Genomic DNA, 27481 nt, shown 5'->3' on the forward strand with positions numbered 1-27481 from the left:
CAGGATTTTAAAACATTTGATTTGAGGTCTTTTGGGGTCTGAAAGGAATTAATAGGATATAACTTCCTCTGTTTGGACAAGGGAACATAACCTTTATTATGCCAGGCGTTCAGCAGCAAACTCTTTCGAGTTACCAACAGTCACAGATTGCAACTTCTTTTGAGTACAGTCACAGTTCTTGGTTTTCCGGGAGTGGGACATGAACCCACAACCCTCTGATTCAAAGGCGAGGGTGCTATGAACTGAGCCACAGCTGACAGTTGCACACTAAGGTTGGTAGAAGTGTGAAACCATTCTCATAAAGTGCAGTAGATACTCAATAAATAATTTTAAATCAGAGATCAACAGATTTTTGCTAGCCAAGGGTATTAAGGGATATGGAGTTCTGATATAGATGATTATGGTCCCATGAACGGCCGAGCAGCCTCAAGCGCTGAATGGCCTCCTCTCTCTATATTAAGGATTCCAAGGCACCAAGGTAAGAATTGAATTTGTATAGCGCCTTTCACAACCTCAGGTTGTTCCAAAGCCAATTAAAGTACTTTTGGTAGTGCAGCCACTGTTGTTATTCAGGAAGTGTAGCAGCCAATTCCCACAAACAGCAAAATGACAATGACCAGATAAACAGTTTTTAATGATGTTGATCAAAGGATAAATATTGGCCAAGACACCAGGGAGAACTGCCCTGTACTTCCTCAAAATAGTGCCATGGGATTTTTGAAATCCATCTCTGTAAAGCTAAGAAGGTTAAAGGGGGGTTTAATAGATCTTTTCAAAATTATGGGGTATTAATATAAAGTAAATTAGGTGGAAAGGTTTCCACTGGCAGAAAGGTCAGAAGCCAGCGCGCACATAGTCCCACTGTAACTCAGCACACAGATTTAAGATAATCGACAGAGAAACCAGAGACAAGGTGAGACTTTTTATTTTTTGCAGGAAGTTATAATCTGGAATGTATTGTCTAAATTGGTTGTAGAACCACATTCAATAGTAATTTTCAAAGAAGAATTGGATAAAGACTCATAGGGGAAAGATTTGCACAGCTAATGGGGAAAAGGCAAAGGCAGTGAGGCTAATTGGTTAACTCTTTCAAAGAGCCAGCATTGGCATGACGGACCAAATGGTCATTTCCTTTCCTTGGGTGCCAAAGGAGAAATATTTAAATTTGCCATAGCTCTATCTGGCAGATCACTTCTAGTGTTGAGCACACTGTCTGAAATACTTCTTCATTCTAAACTGATCGCGTTTTACTTTCAGCCTCTGCTCCCTTGGCTTAACTTGTATTCCACCTTGATGAATGTGATTTCTTCAGTGCAGTACTGAGGAATTGCTGCACTGTCTGAAGTGCCACCTTTCAAATGAAGCATTAAACTGCCCTCTTGGGTGGGTGTAAAAGATCCCACAGCACTATTCAAAGAAGAGCAGGGGAGTTCTCCCCAGTGCCCTGGCCAACAGTTAATGCTCAAACCAACATCATTAAGGATTATCTGGTCATTCGTCTCATTACTCTGTGCAAGTCTTGCCATATACAAACCTGTTGCTGTGTTTCCTATATGAGGTGAGGTGAGAGTGACTGCGCTTGACATCAAGGCTGCATTTGGCCGAGTGTGGCATCAAGGAGCCCTAGCAAAACTGGAGTCAATGAGAATCAGGGGGAAAACTCTCCACTGGTTAAGAGTCATGCCTAGCACAAAGGAAGGTGGTTGTGGTTGTTGGAGGTCAAGTCATCTCAGTTCCAGGACATCATTGCTGGAGTTCCTCAGGGTAGTGTCCTAAGCCCAACCATCTTCAGCTGCTTCATCAATGACCTTCCTCCCATCATAAAGTCAGGAAGTGGGGATATTCGCTGATAATTGCACAATGTTCAGCACCATTCACGACTCCTCAGATGCTAAAGCAGTCTGTGACCAAATGCAGCAAGACCTGGACAATATCCAGGCTCAGGCTGACAAGTGGCAAATAACATTCACGCCACACAAGTGTCAGGCAATGACCATCTCCAACAAGAAAGAATCTAACCATTGGCCCTTGACATTCAATGGCATTATCATCACTGATGGACTACCATTGACCAGAAACTGAACTGGACTAGCCATATAAATACTGTGGCTACAAAAGCAGGTCAGAGGCTAGGAATCCTGCAGCAAGTAACTCACCTCCTGACTCCCCAAAGCCTGTCCACCATCTACAAGACACAAGTCAGGAGTGTGATGGAGTACTCTCCACTTGCCTGGATGAGTGCAGCTCCAACAACACTCAAGAAGTTTGACACCATCCAGGACAAAACTGCCTGCTTGATTGGCACCCCTTCCACAAGCATTCACTCCCTCCACCACCGATGCACATTGGCAACAGTGTGTACTATCTACAAGATGCACTGCAGGGATTCACCAAGGCTCCTTAGGAAACACCTTCCAAATCCATGACTACTATCATCTAGAAGGACAAGAGCAGCAAACACATGGGAACACCACCACCTGGAAGTTCTCCTCCAAGCCACTCACCATCCTGGCTTGGAAATATATCAACGTTCCTCCACTGTCGCTGGGTCAAAGTCCTGGAACTCCCTTCCTAACAGCCTACACCACACGGACTGCAGCGGTTCAAGAAGGCAGCTCACTACCTTCTCAAGGGCAATTAGGGATGGACAATACATGCTGGCCCAGCCAGTGAAGTTCTCATCCCGTGAATGAATTAAAAAAAAATGACTACACTTCAAATTGTACTTTGCTTGGGAAGCACTTTGATCTGAAGTTGTGAAAGGTAATGCAAGATCTTTTTCCCGTATGTTTCTGCTGGACAGGACACAGATCGTTCCTAGTTTTCAACAGAGTGAAGCCCAATTTAACCTGTTCAACAGAATTCATTAAGCTATTCGTATGCATAGCATTAACTATAGAGTAGTAACTTATAATGTGTGGGGCTCTGGAATGCTGACAGTGTGATAAGAGAACACAAAAAGCATTATTTATTTCTGCTTTCTCACAGAAGTCTGTTAAACGAGAATACCCATGTTTGATTAGACAGGGATCTGGCAGCTTCGCAAATAAAATCTAACTTAGAGAGGCAGAATTCAGATCCATGAAAGCACCGTGGGCAAGATGCAAGTCATAACGCAGACAAGTAAAGAAATTCCCCCAACTTCACATCTCAGTGTAAAAGGAATGGAGCAAATTGAAAGCCACTTATAAATCAGTAAAGGTTTATTTACAAAATTCTTACGTATTAATAAGTCAATATGTTATCAAATATATATATACAGATATGTATACAGAGGAAAAACCCGATTATTTTACATTTCCAAACTACACACATTACCCCTTCCCTAAAAATTACAAAAGGGAAAGGAATTGCCTCATACAGGAATGCTCAGCCAGTATTTACACACACACACTATACAAAGTACACAGTCAAGTATTCCTCTGTGTAGCTCTGCACTGTACAGTACACATAGGCAAGTCTCCTTGTATTTGTCTACCCAGTATATTATGAGAGACTGGGCATAATGTAATGGGGAGACCAGTCCACTACAGCACTGAGCACAGCAGCATTTGAACTTCAAGTTCTTAATAAATAGGTTTCATTATCGTTTTCCGTGTTGTCGAACAACCGAGCACGAGTGCTGAACAACACAGTACTGGCTTTCTCAAGTATACAAGTAGCTAAGGCAACCATTTTGAACTCAAGCCCTGTGGATAAACTGGTCACAACATCCCTGAACAGGCTGAGGATTAGAACACCAACTACTTAACAAGTTGTGTTTGTCAGTGCTTGGCTTAGATGCTGCGGTTTGTGTTTTGCCCTGTATCTGAAGGAACAGTGTGCTGGAGCCAGCATTCTGTGCTGCCTCATCAGTATGTGAAGGTAGGACTCCTGCTTAGTGGCAACCAATTTGGCAGGAAGCATGTCTGCAGTGCTGACCCAGCTCCTTTGGTACACTGCTAATTACAAGGGAGAGAGAGACCAAGGTGCGGTCTTATCTAGAATCACGGTGAAATAACCTTCATTCCAATAGAGGCCAATTGTCAACCTAGCAATCCTTGACCAACTACCAGTATTGTAGCCAATGTGGGTTAAGGCAATGGTCTGAGGTTGACCACATTAATCCAGCAAGTAAATATCTGGCTAATATTTTGCAATGAACAGAAGAGAGGACCAAGATACAGGGAAAGAAATGGCCTGCTTGCCAAGTAGCAGCATGGCTAAAGGTGTTTATGCATTCACTGCCAACCAGACTAATCCCTCACAGTTGTTTTATGAATACCTCACATCAATGGGGAGGCTTCCCTCTGTTCAGCTGATATCTTTCACCAAAGCTTTCATTACACACCTATAGAGTTAAAGGCAACATAATCACTGTGGTGCTGATGATACACCTCTGAGAAACTTCTTCCCAACTCACAAATTCCCTACCAGTTGCTCAGGGGAAAATGGTCCTCCTTTACATTGTATTCTCCCCATTTACAAAGAAGTCCTACTCCTCCAGAGGGTACACTCCAATTTACAGCTGGAAACATGTGGCTCGGATCTGGCCAATTGCTGTGCTTTGATTCTCACAGCATGTTGATCGCCAGTAAACATTATAGTGATCTGTAACCAGTCAGTACAATATGGGTGTCAAAGGGGGAGCAGAAGGAAAGGAGAAGAAAACATTTGCCTGAATTCAATGTCCCAAGTCCGACAAATGAGATGGCCAAGGACAAATATACTTTGCACAAAAATTAACAGTGTGTAACATATAGCAGCTTGTTAAAATCATTAACATCCTCCAGTGAGTGGAGTGCCTGAAAACAATCCACTGAGCTGAAGGTTCTGGTTTGATTCCCCACACATTAGTGAGTTGCTGTACCATAATTGTTCAAGAGAAGTGTCTGACTCCAGGGGGAAGAAAATCAGCCAGGACTCGTATTTGGGAGTGAGCTTTGCTGCAGTGAGAGGCTGAGAAGAGAAAACCACAAGTTATAACTGCCATTTCTTAGTCATCTTGTGCCCTCTGTCAAGCAGAGAGATTATTTTCGTGTACTGGCATGCCAAAAGTCAAATACATGAACAAGTCAGGCCAATACAATAGACAAGAAACCTCCCCACAACTGCAGAGTGGTAGAGTGGGCATACAAAATCAAGGATGGTAACATGAAAAGCAATTTACCTCAGCTTTCCACTAATACCCACATTATGGATCATGGGCAAAGTGGCACAGTGCCAAGGGCTTACCTCAGTACAGTGAGATCAGGGGGCTTTAGTGTAGGTGGTTAGGTTGGGCAAGTAGCTGAGGGAAGACAACTAGAGATCTAACTTAGCTAATTTTTAATGACTGCCTAAAGGAGCCCCCAGGAGCTGATACAAGTAGGAGGGGTACTTAAAAACCTGATTGGAGATATGGCAGGACATTAGGACACACACTTGGACAGCAATAACAGCTAGTACAACCAATGGGTGGCAGGGGGAAAGAGACTGCCATCTGAGAGAGGCAGTCTTATAAATGTAGATTGGTTATCACTACGTGACGTCTAATCAGAACCCTTTACATGGACAGACATTTCAGGGATTTACCTTCAAATGCATATGGTTTACCAGTGGTACACAGAGTATAAATGAATGCAAAGAACACAAGCACTGCGCTGATCAATTCAAGAAACGAGGGTGTTGTGACCTGAATTATCATGGTTTTTTTTTAGAAAAAAGTTCCCGAATCAACTAGAGTGATCCCCGAAGCCACTCAAAGTATGCGACATTTCCCCGAGAATGAAAGTCAACAACAGAGCTCATTTGAGTAAAAAGCAAATTTCCTCTTTCTGAAATAACTTAAAACCAAAAATTAAAATCAAGAGTTCACGTGACAAAGTGAGAAGCATTTTTCTATCTCAATCATTTTGTCCTCTACTTCAATCATGCAGATATACTCCTAGCTCAGAGGTAGTGCTCATTCAATGTATGATATCAGCCATTGTTAAATTCAACTCTCAGAGCTAACGTACACCAAACACAGGCACCAAAGCACCTCAAGATACACAGATTTCTAAAAACGTAAACATAGGCGTAAATGCGAGAAAAAAAAAGTGAATGTGCAAACTTCTCTGAATTCAAGTCTATGCTACAGTTTGGATAAATAAATGGGATTAAGGGTGTATATAAATAGGAAGGGGAAAAAATTGGCACTTCTGGTATCCACATGTTGCCTGTCGACCGACTCTGGAACAGGATCGATGTCCCAAACCATCTACGCATTGAGGAAACACCACGCCAGATGTCACAGCCCAATCGGTGGGATGGGTTCAGGGGCTGAAGGAAGACTCCCCTCAGCTCACCGACTCTCTTGCCCAAGGAAGCTGAGGCTTGGCCTCCTTTCTGTAGTCCACGGGTCAGGCGATGGCATGGCCCGTGTTAGGATAATGTGAGTTTTGACTGTTTCCCCTGAATCTGATTCAGCACGTTTATTGTGTCTTTTATCAGGGCATCAAAAATCCCATCTGCCAACTGCATCTTCACACAAAGCTCATCCTCGTCATAATTCACCCATTGGGATTCTTCCTCATGAAGCTCCTGGACCTGCAAGAACACAGACAAAAGAGATGGTTGTTGTTTTTTATAAAATACTATCTGGTGCAATTTCTGACCAGAAATCGTTAGTTTCTGGGCTTCCACTTTTCCTGTTGTACAGTGCCACATAAATAGCCATGCTCCAAAGAGCAGTAACACTTGGGCAGGAGGAGTGGCAAGTTCATTGAGAGATCAATGGGCTGTACCCAGTCATTCCTGCACAGAATGATACAGAGGCTAAAACGTTTAGGTTATGAGGACCAGGTGCATAAACTAGGCATGACCTGCTGAGTATTTCCAGTAATTTCTACATAAACCAGACCTTGCATCCTCTTGAATAAAGATGATTAAGGGGCGATCTAAAGAAAGTGACTATGATCAAATGAAAGAAAAAGAGAAACTATTTCCTCTGGTGTGGGAGGCCAGAATCAGGGACAGAACATTAAATTTAGAACTAAACTGATCAGGGGTGATGTCAGGTACTGGGAATCTGAAACTCTCTCCCCTAAAAGCTGTTGAGACTGGGGATTCATTTAAAATTTCAAAACTAAGATTGATAGAGATCTGTTTAATAAAAGGCGATTAGGGGTTATGGAATCAAGTCAGGTAGATAGAGATAAGATTCTGAACAGCCATGATTAACTGAATGATGGAACAGGCTCGGAGGGATTGCTGGCCTAATCCCGTTCCTACATCCTTCTGAATCTGATTCCAATGCACAGCTGTTCAGGACACTAAGGCCAGATCTAAGACTGTCAGTGATAGAAGCAATCAGTGGAGATTTTTTTCCCAGCAAGCACAACTAAGGAGGAATACCACTAAAAGGGAAGAGATGCTGGGCATAACTGAATGACATTTTCTGCCTTTAAGTTGGCTCCTATAGCTCGGGAGAGCCAGTAGCCGAGCTGGTGCAGTCCCAATGCAGATAGTACTGCTCTGCACTGGAGTACTCTGGCTGATTGAGGATGGAATTCTATCAATATATTGCTTTCGAATCAATGCGCTATCATTGAATAGCCAATTAGATTCCCTCTAAATGACAAACTGGTTGCAATAACTACTCAACAGATTGTTCACACAACTGTGGTAGGGATTAAAATCAAAATTATTTGAGAAACTGGATTTCTGAATAGCATGATTGTCCAAATCCCTGTATACCATATCATACATGCCATTAGTAAGGACAGGATAGTTTCTCTGGAAAAGGGGGAACTAATACAAACATACAAATTAGCAGGAGTAGGCCACTCAGCCCCTCAAGGCTGCTCTGCCATTCAATAAGGTCATAGCTGATCTGATTGTGGCCTCAACTCCACATTCCACCAACGCCCCAATATCCTTAGATTCTTGACTGACAAGGGAGTCAATCTACCCCTGCCTTAAAAATATTCATTGACCCTGCCTCCGCCACTCTTTGTGGAAGAGAGTTCCAAAGATTCACGAACTTCAGAGAAAAAAAATTCTGCTTGGCCTGAATTTTTAGGTCAGCAGGTGGGTGTTATTGGCGGGCCCGGGATCAGCCGGGGAACGGATCGGACCGGACCGCCAGCCGTGATTTCGTGCTGACTGGCCAACTAATGGCCTGAGCCGAGATGCTCAGTGCTGCCGGGGTGGGGGCAGGCGCTGACGTCAACGCGGGCGTGAGCCAGCGCTGAGAGAAAGCTCCCTGAAGGCAGAGAGCTGAAGACCTGAAAAATCAAAAATAAAGGTTTCAGAAGCTGAAAGTGTCCATGCATCATCATGAATCACCTGAAAATTCAGCTACGGAAAACGCTGTCCACAAAAATTTATTTATATTTTATTTCATCACGGAAACCTCATCCCGCCCCATGGATGAGGCTTGATGAAGAACGTAAAGGCCGCCTGGCCGATTCACCCATCTGCCAACCGTAAGGTTGGACGGGCAATGAAAAATTGCAGACAATTGCACCGTTAATGGGCTTAGTTGCCCTCTTAATTGTCGGCGGGTGCACTTCCGTCTTCAGCGTGCACCTGCCGACCAAAACATTGCGTGAGTGCAGGCTTACGTCGGGACGCTCGCCCAACGTCATCTCACCCAATTTCACGCCGGATCAGGTTAGGCGCACGCCCGCCCTCCAGGCTAAAAATTCTGCCCCTAATTTATGTCTTCTTTGGGAGATCCCTTATTTTTAAACCATGTCCCCGAGTTCTAGTCTCTCCCACAGGGGGAAACATCCTTTTAGCATCCATCCTGCCAAGTCCCCTCAGGATCTTACTTCTCATTCTTCTGAACTGCAATGGATACAGGTCCAGCCTGTCTAACCTTTCCTCATAGGATAACCCCCTCATTCCAGGTATCAGTCGAGTGAACCATCTCTGAGCTGCTTCTGTCACATTTATATCCTTTCTTAAATAAGGAGACCAAAACTGTACACTGTACTCCAGATGTGGTCTCACCAACACCCTGTATAACTGCAGCAAAACATCCTCACTTTTATATTCCATTCCCCTTGCAATAGATGACAATATTCCATTTGCTTTCCTGATCACTTGCTGTACTTGCACACTAACTTTTCCTGATTCATGTACCAGGACACCCAGATCCCTCTGTACCTCAGAATTCTGCAATCTCTCTTCATTTAAATAATATACTGCTTTCCTATTCTTCCTGACAAAGTGGACAAGTTCACATACTTCATCTGCCAAATTTTTGACCACTCACTGAACCCATCGATATCCCTTTGCAGGCTCCTTATGCCCTCTTCACAACTTACTTTCCTACCTTCCTTTGTGTCATCAGCAAATTTAGCAACCATACCTTTGGTCCATTCATCCAAGTCACTGACATAAACTGTAAATAGGTGAGGCCCCAAACACTGATCCTTGTGGCACTCCACTCATCACATGTTGCCAACCCAAAAACACCCATTTATGCCGACTGTTTCCTGTTAGCTAACGAATCCTCTGTATATGCTAATATGTTACCACCTATGCCATTTTGTGCAGTAAACCTTTGGCACTTTGTCAAATGCCTTTTAGAAATAGAAATACAATACATCCACAGGACATTGCTTGTTACTTCCTTAAAGAAGTCCAATAAATTACTCAAACATGATTTCCCTTTCACAAGACCATGTTGACTCTGCCTGACTACAATAAGATTTTCTAACTGCCTGCTTTAACCGCCTTAACAGATTCCAGCATTTTCCCTAGACAGGTGTTGAGCTAACTGGCCTGTAATTCCTGGCTTTCTTCCTCCCTCCTTTCTTGAATAGAGGAGTCCCATTCACTATTTTCCAATCTGATGGGACCTTTCCAGAATTTAGGGAATCCAGGGCGTGCAACCAGCCCATCGAGCTGGATAAAGGGCCCTTTTCTCCCTACTGGCTGAAAGATGTCAGAAGCAGAAAGAACCCAGAGGATCCTGAAGGATACAGGTCCAGAATGCAAACTGCTCAGCAATGTCACTCGGGAGGCCGGGAAAGGGTTAAAACCCTGTAGCTGCAGCAGGGGATGCTCTGTTGAGGCAGAGCACGATGGGTGCCCTGGATGACCCAAAGTGCTTGACCCCAAGTGGAAAGAAAAACAGAAGGAATTTGATTTTCAGTCAAGTTAAGCAGCCATTTAAAAAAAAAGGGTTGGGGGTGTGGGTGGAACTGGCAAATATTGCCTGTCCCTTTTAGCCCTTGGTGGGTCTTCTTCTTGAACCACTACAGTCCGTGTGTTGAGGCACTTTCACAGTGCTGCAACATAGGGTGTTCCAGGATTTTGACCCAGTAACTATAAAGGAAAGGTGATAGACAACCAAGTCAGGATGGTGTGTGACCTGGAGGTGATGGTGTTCTCATATACCTGCTATCCTTATCCTTCTAGGTGACGGATGCTGTGGGGTTACACACTGTTAACCACTAAGAAATACTGAAAGGGTCCCAAGTTTTCAATTCACTTTGAAAGTTAAAGCTTTTTCTTGGTGAATGCAGGATAACCAGGCAGGAGGGCACAGCCAAAACCCTGTGCCAATTAAATAACGGCAGAGCTCACTTGTGTGGTGACGTGTGCACATGATACAATGGGACCATATAAAACTGAACTAACTGAACTGAAAGACTTACCAGAATGTGGTCCACTCGATCACGTTTCTTCCTACCAAATTTCATCATCTTCTGCCAGTCTGTCTTGTGGTTTTGTTCTTTGCTGAATCCAAACAGCTTCAGGACCTCGTCAGAAATGAAGGTCTGTGGATGGAAGCAAAGGAGAAATGGCAGCTTCTGCACACACCCCACACAGACAAAGCAGCCCCCAACCCTACCACCCTTCTCTAAGGCTGTACAACATAGAGTTTGATACTCAGGCCTTCTGGTTTGCCCCATTCTGATCGATTAGAAACAGATAAAAATCAAAGCACAGACTGAGTTTGGGGTAAACAAAAAGCTCTCTATAATAAAGACTTGAAACCCTAATTATAACTGAAATGAATATCAGTGAAATTCAAGAGTGGGTATGAATCTAGGCTTGCCGACACAGCATCTTTAAAATAATGTGCAACACCCTCAGATACACTCTTCATTCAAACAGTCAGATTTATGAGAAGGTTTGACTTATCTCTTACATTTTACCTTGCCTAAGAGCTAGGCTGAGAAATGACTAATTATCCATTTATCAATTCGGTATATAAAATGGTACAGCACTTGAATTAGTCAACAGCATCTCCCATGAAGTAGGCCTCAGTTTCACTGGATTCCAAGAAAGTTCAATCTTCAATAGATTGTAGACAGAAGACTCAAGGCTGGAGCTATGGGAAGTCTCACAACAAACTATGAGGCTGACCCGAGTTCATACAGGGGGCCCAGCATTTCAGGAAGTTGAAACCACTTCTCGGTCTAACAGGTGTGAATGTCAAGCCTTTGAGACTGAATATTATTCACTGAAACATTGCCTCATGCAGCAGAAGCCAGGGAGATTTTAATGGGCTTGCGGTCTAACACTGCCAGGGGCAAGGGATGTGCCCCCAAAGATTGATGTGGGAACTGAAACAGTTCAAGCTGATGGATCATTGGGGTTGCAGGTGTGTTATAAAGGCATAAAGCACAGGAAATGAATGGTTCCAAGTTTGCTCTGGGAATGGACAGCTGATTTACATATGCCCAATTCAGTCCCTCACAGCAAAATTTAACAGACCACATCACAAGGTGTGCAAGGCTGGAAGCCAAGCTGCATGAAGTTGGCTTTAGACTGTGGTAAGGAGTCTGCAATGTGGGTTTGAAAGTCTGAGCTACTGGGAGGAGAGGTCCAACGTGCTCGCCAATGTCAGTGCCACAGTTGCAATACTGAAATGGCTGTGTAAATATATATCAACTCTGCAGGTAAGCCATGGTACTTCAAGCATTCAACGCCAATAACTTGACAAGCACAAGAGATAAAGCACTAAAGAACCTGATCTATGTGCTGGGTGATACTTTTTAACCATCGTTCAAGATATGCAGCTTAACCCCAGTCACGAAGAAAAAAAGCTTGCAAACATATATTGCCTTTCACAATTGCACCATGTCCCAACTTTTGAAGTGCAGCCACTGTTTTGACATGTAAGCAAAAACAGCAGCCAATTTTCACACAGCAAGTTCCCACAAATTAGACAATGACCCAATCATCTTTTAATGATGTTGGTCAAGGATGAGTTTTGGCCAGGGCACCAAGGAGAACTCCCCTGTGCTTCAAAATAATGCCACGATATCTGTTACATCCACCTGAGGTGGCAGATGGGGCCTCACTTCCAAAGACGACACCTCTGACACTGCAGCACTCCCTTGGTACTGGAGTGTCAGCTTGGATTATGCGCTAGCCTTTCGGGTGAAACTAAAATCTGCTGATTCAGAGGCAAGAGTGCCACTCAGCCATGGCTAACACCAAGTTATTATCATCGCGTTCCAATTTTGCAGTAAAATGTGGTTTCCCCAGTGATCACTGGAGACATTGGCTGCAGTATGCAAAGCCTGACTGAGTCATTTATACACTCAACCTATACATCTCAGCTCCAACCAATGTCATACTTACTACATTGTTTCTGACAAGTGGGACAGGAAGATTATATGGAGTTATTACCTTCACTTCATTAAAATCCTGTGGGTTCCTCACTCGTCTGAAATAAGCAGAGCTAATCCTGCTGGGCTTCATCCACGGCGGCTGGCTGGCATTGGGGTCTTCGGCAAAAATCTCAGCAAAAATCTCTCTCGTCAAATTAAATACAGCCTGGAAGGGGGTGGGGGGGAAGAGAGAGAGAGAGAAGGGATTAGACTAGTTTCTCCCTGTCCCCAAAGAAACATCTTTTTCAAAATATTGCTATTAAAAACAGCAATAGCCCAAAAAAAGGGAATACTGTTCACAATGCATAAAACAGCAACTGTTTGCTTCACAATCTGAACCAAGTATCAAATTAAAATTCTACTGACTTGTGAGTGAAGACATGGCAGAGATACTCTCTCATAGAGGAGAGGGTTAATAAGATTGTAGAACCATTAAAGGTAGGTTTAGATCTATTAGGCAAAGTTACTATTATGGTACTAAAGGTGGTACCGTCACTTAAAAGAGACAACATAAACATAACTGAAACAAATCATTGTAACCAAATTATATCTGAGGATTATGTAAAAAAACAGAAAGGAAACAGCACTGGTTCCAGCTATCTGCTTCTAAAATTCCATGAAAAGCAAAATTCTTCCAGGGATTTTAGGACAGCCAATGTAACTAACTCATCGTTTCAAAAAAAAAAGGCCAAGAAATTCTAGACCACTTAGTTTAGTTTCTTTTATTAGTAAATTATTGAGACAATGACTTGGGAGACTGTGCTTGATCAAAAGGTTGAGTAAGTAACAGAGTAAATTGATAAAGAAAATGCAGTGTACGTGGTTTATATGGATTTTCAGAAATCATTCCATAAGCTCCCACATAGAAAACATGGCAAAAGTCAACAATACCTGGAATTAAGGGGAGCGTGATCAAATAGACAGAAATGGCTGGAGAAAGTAAAGGGTCAGGGTAAAAGAAAGACTTTGGGCTAGAAAGATGTGGAGAGAGAGGACCCACAGAGGCACATGTTGCGACTGCCCTTAATTGCTATAATAGTGAATGATCTTGTAAGAAATTGGGGTCTTGAATAAATAAAAAAGAACTCTTACTTAAGCAGGTATCTTGGCAGCATTGATTGCCTCTCTTTCTAAACACTTTGACCTTTGAACAGCCTTAGTTCAGGCTGCCATGTCGACATTCCTTAGTTGTTGGATGGCATCCTGTGCATCCCCTTATCTCCCATGTGTTTAGAAAAGACCAAGATATGACCCTCAGCAGTATGTAAACAGAAAAGCAGGCCTCGGCAGGAAGATGAACAGAGGAAGGGTGGCAACCAACCTGTCAGTCTGAGCACCTGCCCCGTATCCATAGGTCTGAAGGGTTGAGATTGAGGATTGACACTGGGTAAACTACCAGCCCCCAGAGATAGGGTATATCAGTGGGTGCACAGGAGGAAAGGGGAATGAACTACTGCTTGGAAGAAGACCAAGAACCTCCTGACATCTCAGCCGAACCGAGGGAAGTCAAATGAGGAAAGGAAGGAAGACTGCCATCTGCAATCAGCGAAGGACTGTCACCCCCACCACCTGGGGCTGCAGAGATCAGCTGCAGCCATTTGTCCATTCTCCAGGACCGGTAAACTGTCACAGGTTGGAGACTTCTTCTGTCTAATTAATTAATGCATCGTATCCAAACTGTTGCTTCTTAATAAGACCATAAGATGTAGGAGCATTCGGCCCATCAAGTCTGCTCCGCCATTCAATGAGATCATGGCTGATCTGATAATCCTCAACTCCACTTTCCTGCCTTTTCCCCATAACCCTTGATAACCTTACTGATTAAAAATCTGTCTATCTCAGCCTTGAATATACTTAACGACCCAGCCTCTACAGCCCTCTGCGATAAAGAATTCCACAGATTCACTACCCTCAGAGAAGAAATTCCTCCTCATCTCTGTTTTAAGTGGGTGCCCCCTTACTCTCAGATTATGCCCTCTGGTTCTAGACTCTCCCACAAGGGGAAACAACCTCTCAGGAACGAAACGTTAACTGATTTCTTCTCCACCGATGCTGCCAGACCTGCTGTGTTTTTCCAGGTAATTCTGTTTTTGTTTTGGATTTCCAGCATCCGCAGTAGCTTTTAGCTTTTTGTTTTTTTCTCTCAGCATCAACCCTGTCAAGCCTCATAAGAATCTTATATGTTTCAATAAGGTTGCCTCTCATTCTTCTAAACTCCAGAGAGTACAGGCCCAACCAACTCAACCTCTCCTCATAAGAAAATCCCTCCATTCCCGGGATCAACCTAGTGAACCTTCTCTGGACTGCCTCCAATGCCACTATATCTTTCCTTAGATTAGGGGACCAAAACTGTTCACAGTATTCTAGATGTGGTCTAAATAGTGCCTTGTATAGTTTTAACAAGACTTCCCTATTTTTATACGCCATTCCCTTTGAAATAAAGGCCAACATTCCATTTGGCTTACCCATTACCTGCTGAACTTGTATGTTAGCTTTTTGGGATTCATGCACGAGGACCCCCAAATTCCTCTGTGCTGCAGCTTTCTTCAGTCTTTCTCCATTTAAATAATATTCAGCTCCTCTATTCTTCCTGCCAAAGTGCATAACCTCACACTTTCCCACATTATATTCCATCTGCCACATTTTTGCCTACTCACTTAACCTGTCTATATCCCTCTGTAGACTGTGTCATCCTCTTGCCTTCCCACTTATTTTTGTGTCATCTGCAAACTTGGCGATAGTACATTCATTTCCCTCATCCAAGTCATTAATATATATTGTAAATAATTGTGGCCCCAGCACTGATTCCTGTGGCACTCCACTAGTTACAGATTGCCATCCTGAAAATGCCCCCTGTATCCCAACTCTCTGTCTTCTGGTAGTTAGCCAATCCTCTATCCATGCTAATATACTAACCCCAACACCATGGGCTCTTATCTTATTAAGTAGCCTTATATGTAGTACCTTACTGAACGCCTTTTGGAAATCCAAATATATTACATCGACTGGTTCCCCTTTATCTATCTTGCTTGTTACCTCAAGGAGTTCTAATAAATTTGTCAGGCATGATTTCCCCTTCATGAAGCCATGCTGATTCTGCTTGATTAGATTATGCATTTCTAAATGCTCTGCTACTACATCCTTTATAATAGACTCCAACATTTTCCCAATGACAGACGTTAAGCTAACTGGCCTATAGTTACATGTTTTTTGTTTCCCTCCCTTTTTGAATAAGTGTGTTATATTTGCAGTTTTCCAATGCTCTGGGACTTTTCCAGAATCTAAGGACTCTTGGAAGATTGCTACCAGTGCATTCATATTCTCTGCAGCTATTTCCTTTAATATCCTAGGATGCAACCTATCAGGTCCAGGTGACTTATCGGCCTTTAGCCCCATTAGTTTTTCTGGTACTTTTTCTCTAGCGATAGTTATTGTATTTATTTCCTCCCCCACTTTTGCCCCTTGATTATTTAGTATTTTTGGAATGCTATTAGTGTCTTCTACCATGAAGGCTGATGCAAAGTGTTTATTCAACTCCTCTGCCATTTCCTGGTTCCCCATTATTATTTCCCCAGCCTCATTCTCTAAGGGACCTATATTGACTTTGGCATCTCTTCTCCTTTTTATATATTTAAAGAAGCTCTTACTGACCGTTTTTATATTACTTGCTAGTTTACCATCAAAGTTTATTTTCTCACTATTATTTTTTTGGTCATCTTCTGTTGGTTTTTAAAACTTTCCCAATCCTCTGGCTTACCACTAATCTTTGCCACATTGTATGTTTTTTCTTTCACTTTGATACCATCCTTAATTTCCTTGGTTAACCATGGTTGGTTATCCCCTTCCTACAATCCTTCTTCCTCGCTGGGATATATCTTTGTTGTGAGTCATGAACTATTTTCTTAAAAGTCTGCCATAGTTCATCAACCGTCCTTTCTGCTAAACTCCTTTCCCAGTCCACTGCAGCAAACTCTGCCCTCATTCCCTTGTAATCACCTTTATTTAAGTTTAACACGGATATTTCCGAACTAAGTTTCTCACTCTCAAACTGAATGCTAAATTCTTTTACTCTAAGATAATTTATTAAACCTGCCTCATTACACATTACCAGGTCCAAAATAGCCTGATCCCTGGTTGGATCCACAACATATTGTTCTAGGGAACTGTCCCGAATACACTATGAATTAAAACAGAAAATGCTGGAAAAACTCAGGTCTAACAGCATCTGCGGAGAGAACGAGAGAGTTAACAGCGTCTGTGAGGAGAAAGACAGGGTTAACATTTCGAGTCCGTATGACTTCTTTAGAGCTAAGAGAAGTAAAAATGTGATGAAATTTATACTGTTTAAGGGAAGTGGAGCAGGTGAAGCTGGATAGGCAGCCAGCGATAGGTGGAGGCAAAGGAGAGATTGACAAAGATGTCATGAACAAAGGGATAAAGGGGTGTTAATGGTAGTGGCACTGGCTAAAGGAGGTGCTGATGGCAGCATTAACGTCAGAAAACAGAATGTGGTAATAGCAGGACAAGGGTAAGCACTCTGAAAAGAACAACATGAACAAGTGATAGGTGGCCCGGGTGGGGTGGGGGGAGGGGACAGTGGTAGGAAAAAAGATTGAAAATAGGATAAAAGGTGGGGATAAAGCAATGAATAAAAATGAAAATAAAAATAAGTGGATAAAAAATTTTTAAAAAGTGAATATTGAAAAAAGGGGATAAAAAAGGAGTGAGGATGGAGGAGAGTGTTCAACCATGAACTCTATCCTCCAACCTCACCCTTTTTTCAGTGTTCATTTTTATCTTTTAATTTTTATTTTTTATGCACTTATTTTTTTTTATTTTCATTTTTATTCATTGCTTTATCCCCACCTTTTATCCTATTTTCGATCTTTTTTCCCACCACCGCCCCTCCCCCCACCCCGCCATCACCAGGGCCATCTGTCACTTCTTCATGTTGTTCTTTCGAGAGTGCTTGCCCTTGTTCTGCTATTACCACGTTCTGCTTTCTGACCTTAATGCTGCCATCAGCACCTCCTTTAGCAAGTGCCACTACCATTAATAGCCCTTTGTCTTTTTGTTCATGACATCTTTGTCAATCTCTCCTTTGCCTTCACTTATCGCTGGCTTTCTATCCAGCTTCACCTGCTCACAGAATCACACAGTGCAGAAGAGGCCCTTCGGCCCATCGAGTCTGCACCGACACATGAAAAAATACCTGACCTACCTACCTAATCCCATTTACCAGCACTTGGCCCATAACCTTGAATGTTATGACGTGCCAAGTGCTCATCCAGGTACTTTTTAAAGGGTATGAGGCAACCCACCTCCACCACCCTCCCAGGCATTGCATTCCAGGCTGTCACCACCCTCTGGGTAAAAAAGTTTTTCCTCACATTCCCCCTAAACCTCCTGCCCCTCACCTTGAACTTATGTCCCCTCGTGACTGACCCTTCAACTAAGGGGAACAGCTGTTCCCTATCCACCTTGTCCATGCCCCTCATAATCTTGTACACCTCGATCAGGTCGCCCATCAGTCTTCTCTGCTCCAACAAAAACAACCCAAGTCTATCCAACCACTCTTCATAACTGCTCCACCCCTCTTAAACAGTATAAATTTCATCACATTTTTACTTCTCTTTAGCTCTGAAGAAGTCATACGGATTTGAAATGTTAACTCTGTCTTCTCGCCACAGATGCTGTTAGACCTGCTGCGTTTTTCCAGCATTTTCTGTTTTTCTTGCAGATTTCCAGCATCCACAGTATTTTGCTTTTACACTCTATGAATTCTTGCTCATGGCTACCTCTGCCGATTTGATTTTCCCAATCTACATGGAGATTAAAGTCACCCGCGAATAATATACTGCCTTTTTTACATGCCCTCATTGTTTCCTGATTTATTCTCTGTCCAACAGCATAGCTACTGTTGGGGGTCTATAGACTACTCCCGCCAGTGTCGTCGTCCCCTTGTTATTTTTTACCTCCACCCATATGGATTCCATATCTTCAATCCAGATTGTTTCTTGCTATCCTAATAATTCCATCTTGTACTAACAAAGCTACCCCACCACTCCTTCCTTCCTGCTTGTCCTTTCAAAAAGTCACATACCCGAATATTTAGTTCCCAGCTTGTAACCATGTCTCCGTAATGGCTATAAGATCATATCCATTAATCTCCATTTATGCCGTTAATTAATTTATTTTGTTCCGAATACTACGTGCATTTAAGTAAAGAGCCATTAATTGTGCCTTTTTACCATTTTTTCCCTCTTTGGCCCTATTTGCTGCTTTTTTTTTAATGTTTGCACTCTGTCCCTTCCTGTCACACTCTGGGTGTCATTAACTAAGTAGCTGCCCTAATCAACTTAATAAACCATCTTAAAATTACTTGTGACTAGTCGACTGCCTATTTAAGTATCTGTGCCCCCGAACTCCAAGAGATTTTACAATCTTGACTTAGAAATCAAGAGAACAATATCATGGTGACTCTGCTCTGAAGAAGGGTCATACAGACTCGAAATGTCAACTCTGTTTCTCTCTCCACAGATGCCGTCAGATCTGCTGAGTTTTTCCAGCATTTTCTGTTTTTGTTTCACAACGGTTCTGGTGAGGTTGCGGGGGAGGGGGTGCGGGAAGCGGAGATGGCAATTGTAATGACATTGTAAGAAACTGCAGGAAAATACATATATGTTGGTTATAAATGGGCGATACAAGCTACACCTCTGCACCTTCCCATGCAATCACAGAAGGTGCAACATCTGCCCCTTTACTTCCCCCCTCCTCACCGTCCAAGGCCCCAACACTCCTTTCAAGTGGAGCAGCATTTCACTTGCACTTCCCTCAATTTGGTCTACTGCATTCGCTGCTCCCAATGCTGTTTCCTCTACATTGGAGAGACCAAACGTAGACTGGATGACCGCTTTGCAGAACACCTTCAGTCTGTCTGCAAGCATGACCGGACCTCCCTGTCGCTTGCCATTTCAACACTCCACCCTGCTCTCATGCCCACATGTCCATCCTTGGCCTGCTGCAATGTTCCAGTGAAGCTCAACGCAAACTGGAGAAACAGCACCTCATTTTCCGACTAGGCACTTTACAGCCTTCCGGACTGAATATTGAGTTCAACAATTTCAGGTCTTGAACTCTCTCCTCCATCCTCACCCTTTTTTGATCCCCCTTTTTCCAATATTAATTTTTTAATTTTTATATATATATTTTTTCCCACCTATTTCTATTATTATTTTTAAAATTTTATTTCCATTCACTGTTTTATCTCCACCTTTTAGCTTATTTCGATCTTTTCACTCACATCGTCCCCTCCCCCCACCCCACCCCCACTAGGACCATCTGTCACTTGCTCATCCTGCACCACCTTTAGCCAGTATCACCACCATCAACACTCCTTCCACCTTTTGTTTATGACATCTTTTGCAATCTCTCCTTTGCCTCCACCTATCACTGGCCCCCTATCCAGCTTCACCTGTCCCACCCCCCCCACCCCTTAAACAGTGTATATTTCACCACATTTCTACTTCTCTTTAGTTCTGATGAAGAGTCATATGGACTCGAAACGTTGACTCTGCCTTTCTCTCCACAGATGCTGTCAGGCCTGCTGAGTTCTTCCAGCAACTTTTGTTTTTGATACAAGGACAATGCAGTTTAATTTAGCGAGGTATGAAGTCATACATTTTGAATGGTAAGGAAAGGAAGTACACCTGAAGTGGTAAGGTTTTAAATGGGATAGGGCAGAGGCCAAAAGCACTTACGCACACAGGCCAATTAATGTGATAGATAAGGCTGCAAAAAAGGCAAGCAGCCTTGCTATTCATCCAGATACATAAATCAAAAGAGGCAACATTTAACTTGTACAAGATCTTAATTAGAACATTGTGGGAACCCTATTGTAGAATATTTACAATGTAAATTCACTAAGACGTTACCAGAAAAAGGGTTATAGTCACAATCTCAGGCTTGGGAAGTTAGGGCTATCTTCATTCCAAGGTTATGGGGTAAACTGCAGGAGATCCTCAGATTCGAGAAAATTTTAAGATGATAACTAGATTGTTTCCACTGGTTGACAATACAGCAACAAAGAGCCACAAATTTAAGAGAACAAAGATGGGAGTTTGAAAAAATATTTAGAATGGCTGGAAGAGGGCATTATACATTGTGTAAATGGAAGCAGAAGAAAAGGTCCAGTGAGTGGGCAAAATTATAGCAGGCGGAGTTCAATGAAGTGGACAAATTAATGGTAGGAGACTAGAAACTGTGGAGGAGAAAGAAATTTAGGACGGGTAGGGAGGGGGTGAATTTGTAAATTGAATTCAGGGCAGTCATTAGGATCAAGGGAATGTTTTTAACCTGTACATTTGAGGTGACAGCAGAAATCTGACATTACTGCAGACTTGCCCTTTAATTTCCACATACTTATCAGTTGTACATAGTCAACCAGAGATGCTGTGGAGCACCACTCACCACACCTTTCTTACCAATATAACAAAATACACATTTTGTCTTTAAACACAAAAGCTAAATCTCACCTCACAATAAACTCTTTTGCTGACACTCTCTACATCTTGCCCTTTATTATTCCCAAGATAGTCTGGGGGTATTTGCACATCCCGCAGATCATGGCCAAGTTCCTGCCACTTCCACAGCTCCTCGGCTGCTGCATGGACCAACTTCTCAACCTCGAATGCATCATGAGGTACAGCAAAGTAGGGCTCCTCGTGGATTTTCTGAGGTACAGTTTTTGGCGGCAGGGGCTCCTGGACTGGCTGCTGCGCTTTATGACAGCTCAGTCCAAAGTCCTCGTCAAACCAGTCTTGGTCCTCTGCCAGGTCATCGAGTAGTTCACGGCTCAATTCCAGCTCTGCCAGGCGCTTGGCCAATTCCTCCTGCCCACTTGTGCCAAACACTGGACTGCCCTGTCACAAAGTACAGAGAGACAAACTATTGGACCAATCTGGAAATTTGAGGTCAGGAACAAGGTGAGGTGGAATTTATTTCAAAACATTAATGGACAAAATAAGGTTTTAATAAACTGAAAATTAAGCTTTTAAATCAGAAGCCAAACAAAATGGGAACAGTATTTGTTTTAGTTCAGAGTATGCCGGATAGACACAGGCCATGAACCCCTGGAGTCCATCTTTCAATTTGCCCACAGCCATGAAATAAAAATTGTTGGATCTCCACATGTAGTTGAGACATAAAAGATTTATACTTTGGCAAGACCGGGCACTCCCACTAACGCAAAACCCACTTAACGGGGTAGGGATAAATTTTTTAAAACTCAGAATACTCAGCCTTAACCAAGGAAGTGAAAAATAAAATCTCTACAGATGTAATTTTGCAAAGTATCTTCAAGCAGTCTTCCTGAGCATGTTACAAAAGGACATGCTATGTTTATCCATGTGGTGTGATTAATATACCCTCTCTAGTTGTTATTTCACAGGACTCACAAAGGGGGATATTGGTGATGTAGTGGCATAGTGACATTGTCACAGAACTAGTATTCCAGAGGCCCAGGGTAATGCTCTGGCGACCTGGGGACCCTATACATACTCTGGGACCCCATACAGACACTGGGACACGATTCTGGGACTGGGTTCACAGCAGATGGTGAAATTTGAATCAATAAAAGTCTGGAATTAAAAGTCTGATGACAACCGCAAAACCATTGCTGATTGCTGGTTCACTAATGTCCTTTAGGGAAGGAAATCTACCGTCCTCACCTGGTCTGTCCTACATGTGGCTCCAGATCCACAGAAATGCGGTTGATTCTTAAATGCCCTCTGAATGAGGGAAATTAAAGATTGGCAATAAATGCTGGCCTTGCCAGCAATGCCCACAACCCATGAATGAATAAAACCACTGCTGACTATGATGGAGTGTGGAGAAAAGAGGGATACTGCTTTTGATTGGTTTAGGGACAGTCAACCTCCCTCACACTAGGCAATCACAAGGAAAACAGGCAGCTGTATTTAACCATGGATATGGTACTGTGTATTTTCAGAAAGTTTTTGACGCATGCTGTATAAATCTCTCTTGGATTGGAGGATTCCCTTCATCTACTAACTGTGGTGTACTTTGGGGAGTGAATTATTTCAGATTGGATGATCAGATGTTGATCACTTCCAGTTTAACTGCTGCATCTCCTTAGGTTTACCTAAACAGTGCAGGAATAAATATGAGTATTTGCAAATCATTCTGTTTGGGCAGCAGAACAGTGACGTGTCAGTTTAGGCAGGATGTCGCTATGTTAAATCAAAGCAGCTCAAGCACCTACTTCAATGATGTGTTACCTTTCTGAACACTCTCAATGTATGAAACATTTGAGGGCAATATAGGCATGCAGAGAGCTGCTCTTCCAATAGAATGTTCATTTGTACAACCCACTGAATGATAATCATACTCGTGTTCTTCTAATCAGATGGCTGTTCAAGTCTTTGGACTTTGCTTCAGGATATTGTGCTTTAATATACTTTACACCACACATCTGAACAAGTCCAAGATTTAAAAGAATACTATTCAGAACTTAGTTTAAAAGGATTAGTTTTAAAACGCTGCTCCCCTTTTAAAAAGCAGAGATGTACAGGAGCAAAAGGCCTGAGAAATTTTCATGGAAATCACAAGGTCCTAACCTCATTAATTACTAGTAAAAATGGTCACAAACCCTACAGCAGTAATCAGACATGTGTGTACACATTTTGTGAATTGATTGGCAAGGTAGAAAGCACCCAAACACCAGAAATTTAAAGGAGATTCACCAGGGTATGATTTCATTACCTACAATTTATTTATCCAATTAGCAATGTATTCCTCATGATAGTCTTTACTAAAGGGTCCTTTTTTAGGGAACTCTCCGAAAAAGATGCTGACCTGCATGCATAATGCGCCTGAAAAATTGGGGTTCTTTCTTGCTTCCATGGCAATAAGTAGGTTAAAATTTTGGGAGCTTGATAGACCCTGGGATTGTTTTTAAAACATTATGGCTTTACGATAGATAATGTATCTCTGATTCTTAAAAGTAAAACACATCCCAAAATACAGGTTCAAAATTCATACTCACAGGTCTAGGACAAAGATCTGGAGATAATACTTCCTCCTTATCCTCATCACTGTCATCCCTTTCAGCAGATGTCTGCTGTTGGACAACATCCTCATTTTGTATCTCCAGACCCTTGGGAGATGACCTAGGTGAGGATTCAACATCCAATTTGAACTGTAACTCTTGGTTAGTAAGATGGATCTTCTCATCTCGGGACTTCTTGAGTTGCTGCAATTGATTGACAGTGTCCTTGACATAGGAAGACAGGATAATATCAGCCAAAGAGCTGGCTTTTGTCTCATTGCTCTTCAAATCATCTCCTTTATAATCCTCACTGTCTTCATGATGGTTCTTTACTTCCTCTCCTTTAAAGTCCTCACTCTCCTCATATATTTCCTCAGATTCAGGCTTGAGGTTTGGTATTCTTATCTGGGCCTCAAGTTGTTCCTTTTCCCTGTTCAGTAAATCCAAGAGAGGAGTTGAAGTCTTCTCATGGATAGCAGGTGAAAATTCCTCCTTTGTTTCACCGGAAGAACACACAGAGAACTCTGTGACAAAATCAGTGGCCGTCTCCAGTACAATTGTGGATGCCTTCTCTAGGGGCACGTCAGGTGGGTTAAAATTTTCTTCACCCTGGTCTTTGCTCAAATTTGCCAATTGTTCCTCCTCACCTGACTTGGGCAAATACTCCTCTAAATTCTGATCACAAACAAAAGACTCCACTGCTTTACCAGATTCATTGATAATACGCAGAAATTCAATGGTATTAGGTTCAGAAAAAGGATTGCTTGCATGTTGGTCATTTAAGTTGTTTTCAAATACAGTCAGCTTAAAATCCACTTGATCAATAGGGGTTTCACTTAAATCAGACTCTCCCTCCTGCAGTTTTCTTTCTTCTTTTGAAAGCTCTGGTCTTTCCTCATCCCCACTGCATGTTTTGTACTCTTGATCTAATTTATCTCCTAAGAACAGCTCGCCTTCGTCTTCCGTTGTATCGATGACATGCTCATAATGCTCAGGTAGAAGGGAGATCTTGTGGGGAGGAGCAAAGATGCCATGTTTGTCCTTGCATCTGAAGTACTCAACTCCATCATATGTGCCATTATTACTGCCTTCTGGTGTATCCAGCTCCACGCCAGCCCAAAAGCCATTGGCAAAGTTTGTTCTTCCCTTGAAGTGAAGTGTCCCTGGTTGGATGCTACTAACTAAAACTCTGGCACCAATTTGGAATTCGGACAGCTCATCGGTTTCACGCGATGTAGGCGTTGGAGTGTGACACGGGGAGGGAGAGTTCGATGGCACAGGTGTCTGTTCATTGCTGGCATCACTTGGCTCCTCATTTCTGCTCTTCTCAGTTGGTGATTTCAAATCCAGAAGTTGTTCTGAATGTATGCTACCACAGCTGGAAAAGGATTTCTCACTCAGCCGCTCACTGATTTCATCATCTATGCTGCTGCTTGGGGAGACACTTCGAGAAGGCTTCTCCCCTTCACTCATTTCCTCCTGCTTGGAACGTTCAGCATAGGAGAGCATTTGGGGCTCAGTGACATTTTCATCATAAGTTACCTCGTTTCTTGGTGAAAGGACCTCTGCAGATTTGGAGTCAGCTTTATAACTCCCAGCACGTGAACTTTCATCCATGTCTTCAGATGCCTCCTTTCTTGGCGATGACTCAAAATCTTCTGAGTAAGATGTCTCCTTGCCCAGGGAAAGGCGCTCAAAATCTTGAGGATAGGAATCATTCTTTTGCGGTGTTTTATCCAAAGCCCTATGGTGAGAACTCTCAGATCCAACCAAGGTGTCTGACTTAACTGATTTAACAATTTTCACAGAACTAGCTGAATGATCAATCATTCCATCTTCCTCATCAGTACGGCCTTCCTTGTGCAAGTCGCATTCTTCACCCTTCAAATCCTCAAACTTCTTTTCAACATGCGCGGTCACAAAAGGCTGTTCTGTGTTATCAGATAGGACGGTGCTTTGCTGAGTCAATCCCTCAATAAGCTCAGAGATGTTGAGGGGCTGTGGTTTCTCGCTGTCTAGTTTCAATAAAGGTTCAGACTTATCGGACTGCTGAAAGGGGCCAAGTACGTCATCTACATCAGACTCTTCCGACTTTATATTTTCAAGTTCCTCCTGGACATCATCTTGCATGGATCGATGACTGGACACAACACTTTCATCACCAGAACCATCTTCAGACCTAATGGCCAACTGATCTGGCAAGTGACCACATTCAAGAGCTCCCTTTTGATGGGGGAAAGCTGGCACGTTATCTAGCTTCTCAACAAAGTCTGGTTGAGATCTCACATGAGATTTGAAAACTGGAGAAGGGCTTCTAGAGGACTCATCAACTCGACTATCAAAGACTGCAGACTTGCTTTGATCTGATGCCTGTAGTTCGCTGAGCAAGTTGGATATCTGTCCATTTGGACTCGATGATCTTTGGTCTGTAGCAAACAAAAGTAATAAGTGTTACTCAATCATCTCTATAAAGGAAGGAAATGGATGTATACAACGCCTCAGGACCCACCCCCACCCCACCCAAATCACTTTACAACAAATCAACTACTTTTTAAAGTGCAATCACGGTTGAAACATTGGAATCACGGTAGCCAATTTGTACACAGCAAGATTCCACAACCAATGAGCTCAACGACGAGTTAATTTGTTTGAGGTGTTGGTTGGGGGCTAAGTATTAACCAGGGCACCAAAGAACTTTCCCTATTTCTTCGAATAGTGCCAAGGGATCTTTTACATCCACCCAATGGGCAGATAGGGCCTCGGTTCAGTGTCTTAACCAAAGATAGCACCTCCAACAGTGAAGCACTCCCTAAGCACTGCACTGGAGTGTCAGCCTGGATTCTAGGGCTCAAGTTCCTGAAGTGGGACATGAACTTAATTTACCCACATAAACTTGCAATGACAACCCTAGAAAATGCAATTTTAATTTTTTTTGAAAAGCGGCATTCTCAATAAAGGAACAAGAAAAAGTCTTAATGAAATAAATGCCATTTAGATTATTTTTAAAAAGTCAGTCTAGTGATAACATGCACAAGATCCAAACTAAATGCAAAAGATCTAGATACAAGGGAGAGCAGATTGAGCTAGAGTTCGGTGTAGCAAAAGATTGCAGAATTACCAAAAATAAATAAGCTGTTGATTTACACTAGCTTTCAATGTGAAGGCTGACTGCTTGCTAAATACATCAAGTTAATATATTAAAACAAAAGTAAGTATTTTCTAGAACTTCTCAATCCTACACTAATTTACCATTATCACGGCTATTTTAAAGACACAGCCCCTGGGGTCCAAATCTATCGGTTTGTGTTTGTGGTGACAGGTACATACCCTGCTTGGCAATGGAGCCCAGTGATGCTCTGGATATTTCACCTTCAGTAAGGACTTTCCAATTCTTTGCAGATTCAGACCTGAAACACAGAAAACAAATTCTAAACTTGGAGCTCAGCAGCGTAAAAGTCCGTGGAGTATAAACAACTTAGCTACTCAGTGATGGGTAAATCCAGTCACCCCATTCCTGGACAGTAGTGCACAAGGAGGCAGTCTCCAAACTGAGCAACATTTCCCCATCTCTGCCTAACCTTCAGGAAAGTCTGCAATATATACAACTGATAACTGAACATTGGTCACCCAGTCAGAATCCTGAAACTGCTGTGCCAATATTCTCCAGCAATCTTTTGTGACTTGCTTTTCTTCTCATGACCTGCCCTGCCGGTAGAGTCATTTACAGCACATAAGGAACCCATTCAGCTCATCGAGTCAATGTCAGCTCTCCATGGAGCAACATAGCAGATGTCTTTCGGTAACAGTCACATTTTAAATTCCAAGAACAACA

At 42.7% G+C, this 27481-nt stretch overlaps 1 protein-coding gene across 7 annotated transcripts in view; it reads right to left on the bottom strand.

Annotated features, from left to right (window-relative positions):
• Positions 1 to 5676: 5676 nt before the first annotated feature.
• cep350 (centrosomal protein 350) overlaps positions 5677 to 27481 on the bottom strand; it is a 209842-nt gene continuing 188037 nt past the window's right edge. For all 7 annotated transcript variants that reach the window (XM_078561488.1, XM_078561484.1, XM_078561482.1 and 4 more), the window contains exons 33-38: positions 26977 to 27056; positions 23647 to 26075; positions 21116 to 21502; positions 12601 to 12747; positions 10614 to 10736; positions 5677 to 6549 (exon numbers count right to left, since the gene is read on the bottom strand). In XM_078561488.1, coding sequence (XP_078417614.1) covers positions 6385 to 6549; positions 10614 to 10736; positions 12601 to 12747; positions 21116 to 21502; positions 23647 to 26075; positions 26977 to 27056 — 3331 coding nt within the window. In that variant the 3' untranslated portion in view covers positions 5677 to 6384. The remainder of the gene's footprint in view (positions 6550 to 10613; positions 10737 to 12600; positions 12748 to 21115; positions 21503 to 23646; positions 26076 to 26976; positions 27057 to 27481) is intronic.

Source organism: Cetorhinus maximus, chromosome 17, assembly GCF_964194155.1.
Source record: "Cetorhinus maximus chromosome 17, sCetMax3.hap1.1, whole genome shotgun sequence".
NCBI classification, from domain to species: Eukaryota; Metazoa; Chordata; class Chondrichthyes; order Lamniformes; family Cetorhinidae; genus Cetorhinus; species Cetorhinus maximus.